At 33.6% G+C, this 16072-nt stretch overlaps 3 protein-coding genes across 3 annotated transcripts; 1 reads left to right on the plus strand and 2 right to left on the minus strand.

Annotated features, from left to right (window-relative positions):
• The first annotated feature begins 1690 nt into the window (after nucleotides 1-1690).
• LOC142627508 (pentatricopeptide repeat-containing protein At1g26900, mitochondrial) lies at nucleotides 1691-3753 on the plus strand. The gene has a single exon (XM_075801387.1). The coding sequence runs from the start codon at nucleotides 1723-1725 to the stop codon at nucleotides 3541-3543; it is 1821 nt and encodes a 606-aa protein (XP_075657502.1). The 5' UTR covers nucleotides 1691-1722; the 3' UTR covers nucleotides 3544-3753.
• A 2954-nt stretch (nucleotides 3754-6707) lies between these two features.
• LOC142629157 (uncharacterized) lies at nucleotides 6708-10018 on the minus strand. The gene is made up of 4 exons (XM_075803138.1): nucleotides 9257-10018; nucleotides 8830-9158; nucleotides 7640-8187; nucleotides 6708-7189 (listed from the first exon to the last, which is right to left on the minus strand). Exons 1-4 carry the CDS (start codon nucleotides 10016-10018, stop codon nucleotides 6708-6710), a joined length of 2121 nt encoding a protein of 706 aa, XP_075659253.1.
• A 4212-nt stretch (nucleotides 10019-14230) lies between these two features.
• LOC142629158 (uncharacterized) lies at nucleotides 14231-15183 on the minus strand. The gene is made up of 2 exons (XM_075803139.1): nucleotides 14832-15183; nucleotides 14231-14748 (listed from the first exon to the last, which is right to left on the minus strand). Exons 1-2 carry the CDS (start codon nucleotides 15181-15183, stop codon nucleotides 14231-14233), a joined length of 870 nt encoding a protein of 289 aa, XP_075659254.1.
• Nucleotides 15184-16072: the final 889 nt, after the last annotated feature.

Consider the following 16072-nt stretch of genomic DNA (forward strand, 5'->3'; position numbering starts at 1 on the left):
GATGGAAATGATGGTATGTACCCAATTGCTTATGCTGTTGCTGAGACAGAAAATAAGGAGACTTGGACATAGTTTTTGGAGAATTTAATAGGTGATATAGGGACTGTGAGAGACCATGGATGGTGCTTTATTTTAGACCAACAAAAAGGTTTACTTCTTGCCTTAGCTAATGTGATCCCAGAAGCATACAATAGATTTTGTGTGAGGCATCTGTTTGCTAACTTCAAGAAGAACCATCAAGGAAAGGAGTTAAAGGACTTGTCGTGGGGGGCAGCTAAGGCATCAATAAGACTATAGCCAATATGGCAAATGATTTGCTAACGAACCGTTTATGGTTTAACATAATGTTTTTTTTGTAACTTAAACTATATTTTTCTCCCTGAATGGTATCAAAAAAAGTTTGAATTGGAGACATAAAATCATTTCATATTTGGAAACTATCAATTTTACTATGTAATCATCGATTAAATGTTTTTTTTTTTAAAGTTACTTATGTAACCATCAATGAAATGTTTTTTTTCAAAAGTATTTATGATAGTTGTTATCAGTTATAACCCCACTCCAAATAATATTAAATTTTTTTTTTTTTTTTAAATTCATATAATTGACAGTACTAGACCTAATAAACTTGAACATGGATTCATTAAAACGCTCAAAACCCAAGAAAAAAAATATAGGTATGGGTGGGTTTTTTTTTGACCCGTGAAAAACAACTTGACCCGAACTTAAACCGTCGAAGTTGATGTTTTTGTTTTGCATTTTTTCTCAATTCTTACAAAAAATTATATATATTATTATAAAAACTATACAAATAAACTAAAAGAAATTGGAGGGTAGCAAATAGAACTCTAGAACTCCAATTCTTGGATGTCTCTATCAGTACTTGCGGACAAATTTCTCATCAACAATAATAACATTTCCCAATGAACTCTCGGGCTAAAATAGTTTTTTTTTTTTTTTTTGTCTAGTTAATGTATGTTCTAAGTGTATATATTAATAATTTAATTTTGAAAATATTTTGTGGAGAATTGAAAATGTTGTAAAAAGAAGTTAATAATTTTTTTATAAAAAATTTTCTAAAATTATTTAATAACGTAAACCAATTTTTTTTTAAAAAAAATTAGTTTTAATTTTTACATTTAAAAAAAATATATGGTGGGTCAATTGGTGGGTTAATTTTTACACTTAAAAAAATTGTAAGATTATTATGATACGTTTGATAATAGTTTTTATTTTCTATTTTCAAAAACTTGTTTTAGGGAATATAAAATAAATAAATAAAAACAATTTTTCCTATATTTTTGAAATCAAAAACATGTTTGGTTAATTGAAATTAAAAAAATATACATTTCTTTAAGAAAAAAAATAGAAAATACTAAAATATATTGTTACTAGAATTTGAACTCAAATGCTATCTCATTAAATGAGACAGGTTGATTAAATTGAATACATGTTTTTATTGACTTTTGAAAATTAAAAACTAAAAACAGCATTTTGCATGTTTTCAGTTTCCTTCATAAACTGAGTTTTAAGAATAATTTTTATTTTCTATCTATTTTAAGTTGTCAAATAAATTTTGTAGTCTCAAAAATTAAAATAAAAATTATTTTTAAAACTTAAAAATAAAGGTAAAAATCAGTTACCAAACATACCACGGTCCTCCCATGTAAGTTTTATTTTAAGCTTTGCCACCAAAGAGGCCAGAGAGCCTGCCTGGCTCATATGGCCTCATTATTCAAACTCCCATGCCTGAGGCAAACATTGAATATTTGGTCCAAACTTGATAACCGAAAACAACACCACTCCATCTCCTCACAGGACCAAAAGCTACTTTATTTATTGAAATCTTGCAAGCAAGCCTCAGAAATCTCTCAAGCCCATGGCTTTATGGTCAAGACTGGACTTGACCATGTCCCTTTCACTCTCAGCAAGCTTCTTGATTCCTCCACTCAAGACATGGAATATGCTGCCTCAATTTTCAAATATATACAAAACCCAAATTTGTTCATGTTCAATACCATGCTCAGAGGCTATTCCATTAGTGATGACCCAGTACAAGCTTTTGGTGTTTTCAATCATTTGAGGGATCAAAGTCTTGTGCTTGACGAGTTCTCTTTTGCTAGTATGCTTAAAGCTTGTGCTCGTGTATTGGGCATTGTGAGTGGGCAAGGGATTCATGGGCTGGTTTTGAGGTCTGGGCTTGGGCTATTTATCAATGTAAAGAATACACTTTTGCATTTGTATTGTGTTTGCGGGAGAATTGGTGATGCCCGTAAGTTGTTTGATGAGTTTCCTCAAAGAAATGATTTGGTTTCATATAACAGTTTGATGGTTGGCTATGTTCAAGTGTCTCAGCCTATTATGGTATTAGATTTGTATTGGGAAATGTGTAGGAGTGGTTTGAGAGCCAGTATTACCACAGTTTTGAGTGTTCTGTCTGCTACTGGTGATTGTGGAAATTTACTTGAAGGGAAGTCTCTTCATGGGCATTGCATTAAAGTTGGGTTTTGTTCTTATTTAAATGTGGTTACCACTTTGATTGATATGTATGCAAAAGCTGGGAATGTTGAATTAGGGCGTAGGGTTTTTGATGAAGTTGCTGAAAAGGATGTTGTTTTATGGAATTGTCTAATAGATAAGTATGCAAGAAATGGCATGGTTGAAAATGCAGTAGCTCTATTACGTCAAATGAAACTTCAACGAGTGATGCCCAATTCATCTACATTAGCTGGATTGCTTTCGGCTTGTGCTGCCTCTGGAGCCATAAATGTAGGCCGATGCGTCAATGATTATGTGGAAGAAGAAAAAATGGTGTTGGATGTGGTTCTTGGGACAGCTCTAGTTGATATGTATGCTAAATGTGGGTTCTTAGAGAAGGCTATAGAAATTTTTGATAGGATGGTGAGCAAAGATGTGAAATCTTGGACAGCCATGATCTCAGGTTACGGGGTTCATGGGCAGGCGAGAAATGCCATTATGCTATTTTACAGGATGGAAGAGGAGGGGTTTAGACCTAATGAAATCACTTTCTTGGCAATTTTAAGTGCTTGTAGTCATGGGGGGCTTGTGACAGAGGGCATGAGATGTTTTGAGAGAATGGTTTGTGAGTATGGCCTTTCACCAAAGGTCGAGCACTACGGATGTTTGATTGATCTTTTAGGCCGTGCTGGGTTGCTGGAGGAAGCGCATAAATTAATCCAGAGCTTGCCCATTAAGGGGGATGCTACTGCATGGCGCTCATTGCTTGCAGCTTGCAGAGTCTATGGAAATGTTGAATTGGGGGAATGTGTGAAGAGGGTGTTAGTCAAAATATTTGATGAACATCCCACAGATTCGATCCTTCTCTCTAGCACTTATGCCATTGCTGGAAGGTTGCCAGAAGAAAGAAGAATGCAGGAAATGAAGGAAGAAAGCACAATGAAAGAAGTGAAATGTCATTCAGTTGGGACGGAGAAAGAAAAGTTGTTAAAGGAAGCTGGATGTAGCATAATTGAGATGGATTCTCAGTGGTGGGAACCTAGTTGGGAAAACAAGAGCAACTGAGTGATTGAATGCTATTCATTGCCTGGATAACTGACCCAATAAGAGGTGCAATCTATTTTCTATTCAGGTCCTTGCAAACTCAAAGTTCTCTCAGACTGCTGACTCTGTCCTAAGATTGTGGTAGAAATCAAGGGATGACAAAGGATTTGAATATTCAATTCTTGAAATTGATTAAAAGAAATCAAGGAATAGAAATCTTTCATGCTTCTATTCAGCTTACTTTGTCTGACCTTTTCCTATAACCATAGCTTTATGTTGAATTCTACTCCAAAAATGCTTTTAGATTATGCAGGTGTAATGAAAATGGAGGGATTAATAATAAATTAGGTTTAGGTACACTAGTGTGGCATTTAGTACGGAGAAATCCACATTATTCTTGGCATCCAGAATCCTAGGAATCACATTCCTAAGAATGTGAGATGATAATATTTGGTTTACTCCCAAGAATTTTAAATGAATTATTTATTTTTCTCATTCTATCCTTAAATTTGAATGTGAACTACCAAGTTCTTAAAAAAAATCTTCCTCTAAATAAATAATGAAAAACCAAATATAAACTATTAATTATGAAAAATTCATTAAAATTATAGTCTAACATTTCAAAATGACAAGTACAATACAAAAATAACTATTTAAATTCTCAAATACTTTTATTCTTAATAATAATTTTAAAAGAGTTTAATCCATAATAATTTGTTTTCTATTTTATCTTAATTGTTTAAATGATAATGAAAATGGGTTAAAATTGTCAATTTATAAAAAATATAATTTCCTTTAAGCTTAGGAATCTAGATTCCCACTTGTTTTAAAGGGAATCCATATTCTTACTAAGAGGGGTTTAAGGGGGGAATCCAGATTCCCCTGGCATTTAATTCCTTAGCGTGATTTGCAACCAAACATGGGAATCCTAAAACATTCTTGGGAATCCTAAAACATTACCTTATACCAAACACCACATAGAAGTTTCTAAAAATTTTATGCCTTTTTAGACGTTTGATCAAACAACATTGAGAAACCATTACTATTCATCATTATTCCTCTCTCTCTCTCTCTCTCTCTCTCTCTCTCTCTCTCTCTCTCTCTCTCTCTCTCTCTCTCTCTCTCTCTCTCTCTCTCTCTCTCTCTCTCTCTCTCTCTCTCTCTGTGAGAGTTTGAATTCATAAGGAAAAGATTAAAGAGGAAAGAACCTGGACAAAGCACAGTTAGAGTTTCGGAACATGAGACTACCACAGAAGCTGGTGTACAGAATTTTGTGATAAAATTTCTTTCAAGACTTCTAAACTCTTGCTGGAAATAAAGGAGAGATAATACCTGAATTTTCCTTGGAAATTACAGAATTTGATTTTACCAAAAAGAGGTGGCGGAGATGAGGCGTGGACCAAGTCACTGTCTTGAGACAAATCGTGTCGTCTACGGTATATCCGATGTAGTTAGACAAATAGTTTTTGCACGTTGTCCTCGGGATACAACAGTCCAGCCACCTTTGCTGATTATCCTTGTGAGCCCACACTGCTCGTAAGATATAAGTTCTCTATAGTACTTTCTTTTCCCAGAAAAATTTTGTAAAAGATAAAATGTTTTTTGTGAGTAATAAGAAGCAAAAGATGGTAAGTGTTTAAGAAAAAAAATTGTTTCTGAAAAGTTTTCAGCTTTGTAATTCAAAAATAAAAGTGTGTATATATCTCAATCCTTATTTTTTTCCAAATACACACACACACACACATATATATATATATAGCCGGACCCATAACTTGCCCTTAGCCAAAGTTTATACGTTGAGAACAAAAAGAAACTATCATAATGCCATGCAATTAATGGCCCATTATTACCATGCCTTTTCAAAAGTTTTCTTCCTAAATATATGTTATAGAAAATGCTAGCTGTTGTTTCCGTTTACTCTCAAAAAAAAAAAAAAATTGTTAGCTGTTTGATCACTTTCCATTAAACCAAATAGTAAACATTTGTGTATATATGGTAACTTATTATAACATAAAATAATTTAGCAATAGTTGTACATTTAAGTGCTGAAGATTCTTGCATATATAACGTTATTATGTCATATTTAAATAAGAACGTTTGAATACAAAACATTTAAAATGGAAAGTACACTAAAAGCTGACAATATATGGTATTAAAATTCACATTAATTTTCAGAGATTTCCTAATTAAAACCATTGACAATAATTATTCAAATTTTGAATTATATTTGAATTTTCAAAATTTAGCAATTAACGTATCTGACATTAAGAGATAATTGATTTCCTCAATTCACATAAATGAGTATTAAAATAAATATGATATTTTTTATAAAAATATCCAACAATCCCCCACTTATTTTTATAAAAAATAAATAGGTAAATATATATATATATAAAAGAACAATTTTTTCTGGGTTAAGTAGAACATTATGCATAATGAGAGTGTCAATGGCTTGAACCCTCATTTAGTGTTTCAGCAACATTGTTTCAAAGTTAATAGTGATCTAAGTCTTGAACTATAACTTTTTCAATGGATACAAAACATTACATCACACACATAATATTCCAGTACTCTACTACGAGTTTTTAAGCCAGCACATTACGACCTTGTGCTTTATCCCAGCATCCATGAGCTATTTAGAGAACTAGCCCCATTCTCAAAGGAAGCGGCCTCACTTCCATGCTCACTTAGGTGTGGCTATCAAGGATGTTCTTGTAACTCTAACATCCCACTCATAAGAGCTATAGTCCACATTAAGAGTTTTTAACCAATAAAAATAAAAACTCATCCTATATAACGTTACAAGATACATGCACGCACACCATAGGGAGGGACATGAGTATTATTACTCATACATATATTTAGTGCATGTTAATCAAACTACTCTATGATTAGTTTTTCCCTTTGAACCTAGTTCTTGGGATCTCCAGTCCCTAGGTAGGGTATCCTCATAGGTAGTTTATTCTTCTTTGGGCTTAAGTCCCATCCCCCTCGATGCTATCCAGATCTTTTCTCTAGCTAGAGCTTTAGTTAATGAATCCATAATATTATCATTTGTACTAATATAATCAACATTTATGGTACCATTGTTTATGTATGATTTCACAGTACTATGTTTTCTTCTAATAGATCTGGATTTACCATTATAGTATTTGTTGCGCACTCTACCAATAGTGGCAGTATTATCACAATGAATTAAGACAGGTGAAATAGGTTTCTCCCACATGGGAATTGGGAATTTTAGATAATAAATCTCGTAACCAACCTGCTTCTTCACTAGCTGAAGATAAGGCAATTAATTCTGCCTCCATGGTGGATTTAGCAATAATCTGTTGTTTTTTAGATTTCCAACTTATTGCTCCACCACCTATAGTAAATACATAGCCAGTGGTAGACAAAGAATCACCTGATAAGGTGTTCCAACTAGCATCACTATATCCTTCAAGAACAGCAGGATATCTTTGATATAGCAAACCATAGTGCGCAGTTCTTTTTAAATATCTCATTAATTGAGTCATGGCATTCCAATGCTCAAAATTAGGTTTGCTAGTAAATCTTGCTAGAACTCCTACGGCATAAGCAATATCAAGTCTAGTACAATCAGTAGCATATCTAAGACTTCTAATAATACTAGCATATTCTTTTTGATTGTAAATATCATTTTCATCTTTAGTAGGAAAAAGATGCACACTAAAGTCAAAAGGAATACTTGCAGGTTTACAATCAAAGTAATTATATTTTTTCAAAAAAATTTCTATATAATGAGATTGATCTATAAATATGCCATTTGAAGTTCTATAAATTTTCATGCCAAAAATCTCATTAGCTTCTCCTAAATCTTTCATATCAAAGTTATTTTTAAGAAGCATTTTGGCAGCATTTATAATATTCATATTAGGACCAAAAATTAGAAGATCATCAACATATAAACAAATTATAACATGAGCATCATCAAAAGTTTTATAATATATACATTTGTCACTTTCATTTGTTTTAAAACCATTAGAAAGCAAACATTGATCAAATTTCTCATGCCACTGTCTAGGTGCTTGTTTTAAACCATATAGAGATTTTAATAATTTACATACCTTATGCTCATTACTAGGCATTGTAAAACCTTCTGGTTGGTCCATGTAGATTTCTTCTTCTAAATCTCCATTTAGAAATGCCGTCTTTACATCCATTTGATGTATCATCAAATTATGAATAGCTGCTATAGCAATCAATAATCTAATAGACGTAACTTTAGTAACAGGAGAAAAAGTATCGAAAAAATCAATATCTTCTTTTTGTTTAGAACTTTTAGCTACAAGCCTTGCTTTGAATTTTTCAATAGATCCATCAGGTTTTAATTTTCTTCTAAGTATCCATTTACATCCAATTGTTTTACAACCTGGAGGTAAATTTACAAGTTTCCAAGTATTATTAGAGATAATATAATCCATCTCATCATTGATGGCTTCTTTCCAAAAACCTGAATCAGGAGAAGATAAGACTTCCTCTAAGGAAGTAGGGTCACCTTGTAAATTATACACATAATATTCAGGACCAAAAACCTTTTCAACTTTAGGTTTTTTACTCCTCCTAGGTTCAAACTCATATTCATTAACATCTTTTGACTTAGATGTTGAACATTCAAAATTCTCTTGTTGTTCAAAACCCCCACTATTTTTATATTTAAATGGAAATTTATTTTCATGAAAAATTGCATTTCTAGATTCAATTATTATATTATTATCAATTTCAAAAAATTTATAAGTTGTGCTATTTAAATAATAACCTAAAAATACACATGTAGAAGCCTTTACCCCAAGTTTAGGTCTTTTAGGGTCAAGTAGCCTCATATATGCTAAGCAACCCCAAACTTTGAAAAAATTCAGATTTGGTTTATATTTTTTCCATAATTCAAAAGGAATTAAAAAAGTCTTTTTATGAGGTACTCTATTCAAAACAAAATTTGCAGTTAAAACAGCTTCACCCCAAAAATATTTAGGAGCCCCAGAACTAACAAGCATAGCATTAGTTAAATTTATAAGAGTCCTATTTTTACGTTCAGCTACTCCATTTGAACATGGAGAATAAGGGGCAGTAGTCTCATGAACAACACCAAGAGATTGAATATAATTATTAAGACCAAGAGTATCATATTCTTTTCCTCTATCAGTTCTAAACCTTTTAACTTTTTTATCAAAAGTATTCTCAACTTCTTTTAAGAAAATTGATAATTTTTCAAAAGCATCACTTTTATTTTTCATAAGATAAACATATGAATATTTTGAAAAATCATCTATAAAGGTTATAAAATACCGATTACCTCCACGTGTCAAGTGTCCTTCAAATTCACAAATATCACTATGGATAAGCTCTAGTAATTCAGTATTTCTTTCAATTGATTTATGAGACTTTTGAGTAATTTTAGTCATGCTACAAATTTCACATTTTTCAAGTTCATTTTCAAGTTTAGGAATCAAACCTAAACCACTCATATTTTTCATATATTTATTATTGATATGACATAATCTACCATGCCAAACATTCACACAAGAAACAATATAAGCAAAACTTGAATTTTCATTCATCTCAACATTAAGTTTAAACATGTCATCACAAGCATAGCCTTTGCCAACAAACATTCCCTTTTTAGAGAGTACATATTGATCAGCCTCAAAGATTTGTTTGAAACCAGCCTTATTCAACAAAAACTAGAAACTAGATTCTTTCTAATGTTAGGAACATGAAAGACATCTTTGAGAGTGACTTCTCTCCCAGAAGTAAATTTGAGAAGCACCTCTCCAATACCCATAACATCAATGGTATGAGAATCACCAAGCATAATTTTCTTTTTCTCATCCAAGATGGTGTAGGTCTTGAACCAGTTTTTATCATAACAAACATGTCTGGTTGCCCCAGAATCAATCCACCACCCTCCTAAGCCTTCGAGAATATTAATCTCAGTAACCATAGCCACAAGAGGCTCTTCAATGACATTGGCTTGAGCCATAGGCCCATGTTTTCGAAAACAACAATTTTTAGCCGAATGTCCAGGCTTTCCACATACAAAACATATATAATTGCTATTATTAGTGTGGTTGCCATTATTTGGAGCATGCTTAGGATGGTGTGCTTGGTTCTTTCTTTGATTACAGTGGGTCTTATGTTGAGGCTGATTTCCATTTGGCCTACGTTTGAAGTTCCTTTTCTTAAGCCCTACATAGTCATTATTTTTTGCATTGGCTTTTGGCATGTTTTCATTTGAAGAGATAAAATTTACCTTAGGACCATTTGCTCCATGAAGTTCAACAGTTTTGTCTTGGTTTATTGCCTCTTCCTCCACTCTCAAATGGGTGATAAGGGATTCAATGGAGAGTTCCTTTTGCTTGTGTCTCAGAACTTTGGCAAACTCCTTCCAAGATTCAGGCAGCTTGTCAATGATTGCTGAAACTTGCATTTGTTCATCTACACGAATGCCTTCAGATCGAACATCTTGTGCAATCATTTGGAGTTCATAGGATTATTCCACCACGGACTTGCCTTCAACCATCTGAAATCTGAAAAATCGGCTACATGCATATTTCTTGGATCCAGCTTCCTTTGTATCATATTTTTGATTCAATGCCTTCCATATCTTTTTGGCTGATTTGTAAGCTTGATCATAATAATCATACAAATCATCAGAAAGACAATTAAGTAAACAATTTCTACAGTAAAGATGATCCTTATCCCATTTCTTAACATCTTTTTCATGTTGAGAAAGATCTTCTTCAGTCAATTGTTCAGATTTCTTTTTCTTTGGTTTTTTCTCAGTTAACACATAAGCCACATTCAAGAGAGTAAGATAAAATAAAGTCTTTTGTCTCCACCTCTTAAAGTTAACACCACGGAAGCAGAATGGCTTATTAAGATCACTCGCTCCAGAGGAATTAGACATAACATTACCATTTTCCAAGGATGATTTTGTGTTCTCCATATCGATTTGTCTCAAATTGTTGGAAATAAAGGAGAGATAATACCTAAATTTTCCTTAGAAATTACACAATTTGATTTTACCAAAAAGAGGTGGCGGAGATGAGGTGTGGACCAAGTCACTGTCTTGAGACAAATCGTGCCGTCTACGGTATATTCGATGTAGTTAGACAAATAGTTTCTGCACGTTGTCCTCATGATACAACAGCCCAGCCACATTTGCTGATTATCCTTGCGAGCCTACACTGCTTGTAGGATATAAGCTCTCTATAGTACTTTCTTTTCCCAAAAAAATTTTGTAAAAGATAAAATGTTTTTTGTGAGTAATAAGAAGCAAAAGATGGTAAGTGTTTAAGAAAAAAAATTGTTTCTGAAAAGTTTGCAGCTTTGTAATTCAAAAATAAAAGTGTGTATATATCTCAATCCTTATTTTTTTCCAAATACACACACATATATGGATTCAGATCCTCTAGAGTTCTTAGAGTACTCTACCAGTAGAGTTCATTAAATCCTAACCACTCTTTAATGATTTAATGGTTTAGATTCTGTCATGTCAGCATTTCATTAATAATATTCTTGAAATAATAAAATAATGTTGTAAACAAAACAATTAAGATGATTGTTAATGAAATGCTGACATGGCAAAATCTAGACCATTAAATCATTAAAGAGTGGTTAGGATTTAATGATCTCTACTTGGTAGAGTACCCTAGGAACTCTAGAGGATCTGAATCCCACATATATATATATAGCCGGACCTATAACTTGCCCTTAGCCAAAGTTTATACGTTGAGAACAAAAAGAAACTATCATAATGCCATGCAATTAATGGCCCATTATTACCATGCCTTTTCAAAAGTTTTCTTCCTAAATATATGTTATAGAAAATGCTAGCTGTTGTTTCCGTTTACTCTCAAAAAAAAAAAAAAATTGCTAGCTGTTTGATCACTTTCCATTAAACCAAATAGTAAACATTTGTGTATATATGGTAACTTATTATAACATAAAATAATTTAGTAATAGCTGTACATTTAAGTACTGAAGATTCTTGCATATATAACGTTATTATGTCATATTTAAATAAGAACGTTAGAATACAAAATGTTTAGAATGGAAAGTACACTAAAAGTTGACAATATATGGTATTAAAATTCACATTAATTTTCAGAGATTTCCTAATTAAAATCATTGACAATAATTATTCAAATTTTGAATTATATTTGAATTTTCAAAATTTAGCAATTAACGTATCTAACATTAAGGGATAATTGATTTCCTCAATTCACATAAATGAGTACTAAAATAAATATGATATTTTTTATAAAAATATCCAACAACTCTAAACCTATCTTTCAACTGTGGTAGAGCCGGAGAAGTTATTGCGGGCAGAGGCTTGCATGAGTTCAAGTTTACCTTCAATAAGAAGAAATCAAAGAATAAAATTTTATGAGAGGTGCTACGTCCACAACATTTTTACAACATTTTTACAACATTTTTACAACAAATCATAGGTGGTTAGTTGTTATTGGTTCAAATTTGAACATAACACTAAGATTACTTTTTTGCCCCAACAATAACAACCAGTAACATCCTGCCACTTAGGATTTGTTGTAAAAATGTTGTGGACATATCATTTCTCAAATTTTATTGTGCTAGGATTTTACTTTCATAAAATTTCTCTATTTGTGCCACATTTTGAGAATTATGATTCCGGGTGAATATCATAAGATGAAATTGCTTTTGGTAATTCCAGGTGTCAAAAATTTTGGTGATTAAAAACTCTTTTTTTCTTTTTCTTTTTCTTTTTTCGCCCAATAAGTACTTCATTACATAAAAACCAAGGGAGCCTTCCACATCTACCCAGCTGCATACTCAAAAATCGAGCTGGGGATAGAGAAGAGATGGAATTAATCCCATGCAGGTGGTTCGCTGAGTCATTGTAGTTTAGAATGTTCCTCGTGAATCATGGGAAGCTGTTTCAAACAACTAGAGGCTGTATAATGCTCGGTCTTCTCCGCCATTATCCTTTGTTAAAATCAACTTCTCGATGCTGGTACAAGGATAAAACCTATGATGCACGGACACGGACACTCCGATACGGCAATTTTTGAAAAATAAGGACACGACACGGCATGGACACGGCAATTAAATAATTAATTAAAATTTATATTTAGGCTTTTTTTAAAATATTTTTAGACATAAAATACATTTATGTCTAAAAATTAAATTATGTAACAACTACAAATAAGCAAATTAATACCCAAAGTAATACAATAATATACATAAAGTGTTTAGAGTACAAACCAAACTACAAAAGTTTAAATAAGCTACATTCAAGTATTCAACATCAAATATCAAACTACAAACATAAAAGGAAACCAAACTTTAAACTGTCAAGATTACCTTAGAACAAGAAGTTCAATATCAAACTAAAAACATAAAAGGATAACTAAAAACATAAAAGGATCACAGAACAACAACATCATCATCGTCATTAATATAGTCATCATTCTCAACAAGACTTATCTTCATCTCTGGCTCATCTAGTGTGAGATAAGCAATCTCAAGCAACCCCGGGTCCTCCAAAGGGCTCATTCCAAGTATCTCCACTAATGTCCCACTTCTTAGAGTTTCCTTTAGTGTACTCTTCTCTCCTCCTTGAAAGAAGCCGAAGATTAGAATGAACAAATACTAAATCTTCAGCACGTTTAGGAGTAATTCTATTCCTCCTCATACAATGGATGAAGCCATATGTACTCCAATTCCTCTCAGCACATGATGATGAGCAAGGCTGTCCAAGAAGCTTTAGAGCTAAAGTTTGAAGCATTGGCAACTTTGGACCCGTAATTTAACCACCAAAGTATTGGATCCAAGACCCACCTATCATCCATGTTATCATCATCATAAGCTCCAATTCACGAAAACAAACCAAACTCCATAGTGACATTCTTCCTATCATCGATATCGGGAAAGAATCTTTTGAGGCACTTGTTTCTCTCGTAGAAAGTTCAGCATCCTTGTGTGGCGCAACACGACCTCTGCCTTCCTCAATCCATTGATTAGTATAATACCTAGTTAAAAGCAAATTAGAAATGCCTAAAGAATATTTAAAAAAAGAAAGAAAGATTGAAGAGATAGAAAAATTACTTCGGATTCAAGGAATGGGCTAAGCAATGAAGTGGTGTGCAATTTTTAGTCCACCGTTCAATAAGTATAGCATGTACCACATCATAGAATGGAGACTCCTCATATTCTTCCTTGCCTTCTTGCTTGTATATTTCTTTCTTCACATTTTCTATCATGGAATCCCACATTTCATACACCTTATGGAGAATGGGTGCATCCGTGTCAGCCACTCGAAGCATCTCATAAATAGGTCCTGTGAATCTCAGAATATATGCAACCTTGTCCCACCACAAATCATTCAAAACATAATCCCTCACAGTTTGAGCTTTTCCTACATCATCTTCTCTATATGACATCCATTCCTCACAAATGACCATACGTCGAAGATCTTTGCTTTACTTGAAACAATCTTTTAAGCATGATGATTATTGAAGCAAATCGTGTTTCGGCAACGACAAGTAACTTCAAAGGGGAAAATGAATTAAAAATTGCTAATCTCATAGAATGATTTGTGATAAAAATACGAATGAAAGTTGCCTCATACGAAACTTGTGCAATCCATTACATTCATTATATGCAACCTCATTCTGCAAAGAATTCTTAGGTGCACATATATTCTTCAAGGCCAAATTGAGGGTATGCACAACACAAGGTGACCAAAATATATGAGGATATTCGGCTTGACAAGAGATCCTGCAGCTTTCATAACAGATGCATTATCAGTAATAATTTGAACAACATTAGTATGCCCAACCTCACCAATGACCTTTAGAAACAAATCAGAAATGAAGTGCTTGTCTTTGTACTCTTTGGTACCATCAATGGATTTGATAAAAAGTGGCCTTTTCTCTGATGTAGCCATAAAATTGATAAGTGGCCTCTTTTGTGGATCTGTCCACCCATCACTTACTATGCTTAAACCCCTTTCTTTCCAAGTGTCTTTAATTGACTTCAACAACTTCTCAATATGTACCTTCTCTTTATGCAACAAAGTTGTTCTCAATTTATTGTAACCCGGAGGAATATAGCCCGCCAAATTATTATTACATGCAAATTTGATCATCTCAATCCAATAAGGGTTCTTAGCAAAGTGAAAGGGTAAACCAGCAGAATAAAATGTCCTAGCAATAAGAGAATCTAATTGCTCTCGACATTGATTGTTAAAACACATCTCCAAAGTAGGATTCCCAACCCCTTTTTTTTCTGAAAAAAAGGATGACTTGTAGCTGTACTACTGAGATTAGGACCCAAATGAGGACTACTAGGAGAATCAGACGGTAAAGACACTAGCTTAGGCTTCTTCAATCTACGCGTAGATTCCTCATATGCATCTTCTAATTTTTGCATTTCATTTAGATACTCATCTCCAACCTTTCCACATGGTTGTATTCCACAATTAGACAATTTTAACAAATGTGCCTTCACCCTTGAATAAGACCCCTTAAAAGTTTTTTCACAATAGTTACATTTGAAAGTAACATTCCCACCACCAGCAGCAGCTTTTTCTAACTTAGTAACATATTTCCATAAAGGAGCAACTGCCTCAGTTGATTTTTCACTTTCAATATTCATTTTAGTAAATCACCTACAATATTTAAGTAATTCAACTTTAATAAATAAATTAAACTTATGACAGTAACGTAACATAATCACAATATGGCAAATAAATATTACAGTCACAATATCACAGTAACATTTATTTTATGTAGTTTATGGAAAGCTACAAATAAATATCACACACGGTCAGGTTTGCAAATAAATGCTAACGACCGAGTGCAAATAAATAGTACATAAATGCTAACGGAATTCGGTACCAAATAAATATCACACACGGTCACTGTGTGACCGTGAGACTGTGAGAGTGGGTTTAAAAAAAAAAAAACAAAAACAAAAACGTAATAAGTTAAGTTAAATAAACTACCCATCTCATATTCTCATTCACCCAACCAGCCAAACAACTCAAATATCTGAAAGAGCACAACAACAACAACAAAAAAAAAAAAAAGAGAGAAGCGTCGGACCTGGAGCTCGCCGAGAGAGAGAGAGATCGGAAGGGACAGGCGGACAGGGACGGCGTCGACGTATGGAGCTCGCCGATCGGCCCGATTTAGCTCCGGCGAGAGACAGGTCAGCGGCGGAGATCAGAGGAAGGGTCGGTGGTTCTTAACTGAGAAGTGAGAGGTGAGAGCTTGTGGGTTTCGGGGCAAATGACTGAATGAAGATGTGGGTTTCAACATTTTGTTTTAGGTATATCATGAGATCAACGGTGGGGGTAAGTCCATATGTCAAAAATGCGCGGATTTTTCTTTTTTTTTTTTTTTCCTTTGTGGCGTGTCGGACCCATCGGAGCGCGTCGGCGCGCCGTGTCGGAGCCGCGTCGGCGCCGTGTCGGAGCCGCGTCGGCGCCGTGTCGGAAGCCGCGTCGGCGCGCCGTGTCGGAGCCGCGTCGGCGCCGTGTCGG

The sequence above is a fragment of the Castanea sativa genome, chromosome 3 (assembly GCF_040712315.1).
Source record: "Castanea sativa cultivar Marrone di Chiusa Pesio chromosome 3, ASM4071231v1".
In the NCBI taxonomy this organism is placed as follows: Eukaryota; Viridiplantae; Streptophyta; class Magnoliopsida; order Fagales; family Fagaceae; genus Castanea; species Castanea sativa.

Excerpts from the sequence above, each read along its gene's own strand:
- LOC142627508 (XM_075801387.1), top strand. The coding sequence starts at position 1,723 with ATGGCCTCATTATTCAAACTCCCATGCCTGAGGCAAACATTGAATATT.
- LOC142629157 (XM_075803138.1), bottom strand. The coding sequence starts at position 10,018 with ATGATTGCACAAGATGTTCGATCTGAAGGCATTCGTGTAGATGAACAA. Across the intron at positions 8,188-8,829 it reads TTGACACGTGGAGGTAATCG|TGGGGGTTTTGAACAACAAG; the intron begins GTATTTTATAAC and ends ATATAAAAATAG. Across the intron at positions 7,190-7,639 it reads CTACATGGACCAACCAGAAG|ATGAAAATGATATTTACAAT; the intron begins GTTTTACAATGC and ends TTCCTACTAAAG.
- LOC142629158 (XM_075803139.1), bottom strand. The coding sequence starts at position 15,183 with ATGAATATTGAAAGTGAAAAATCAACTGAGGCAGTTGCTCCTTTATGG. Across the intron at positions 14,749-14,831 it reads TCTCAGTAGTACAGCTACAA|ATTCTCTTATTGCTAGGACA; the intron begins GTCATCCTTTTT and ends GAGAGCAATTAG.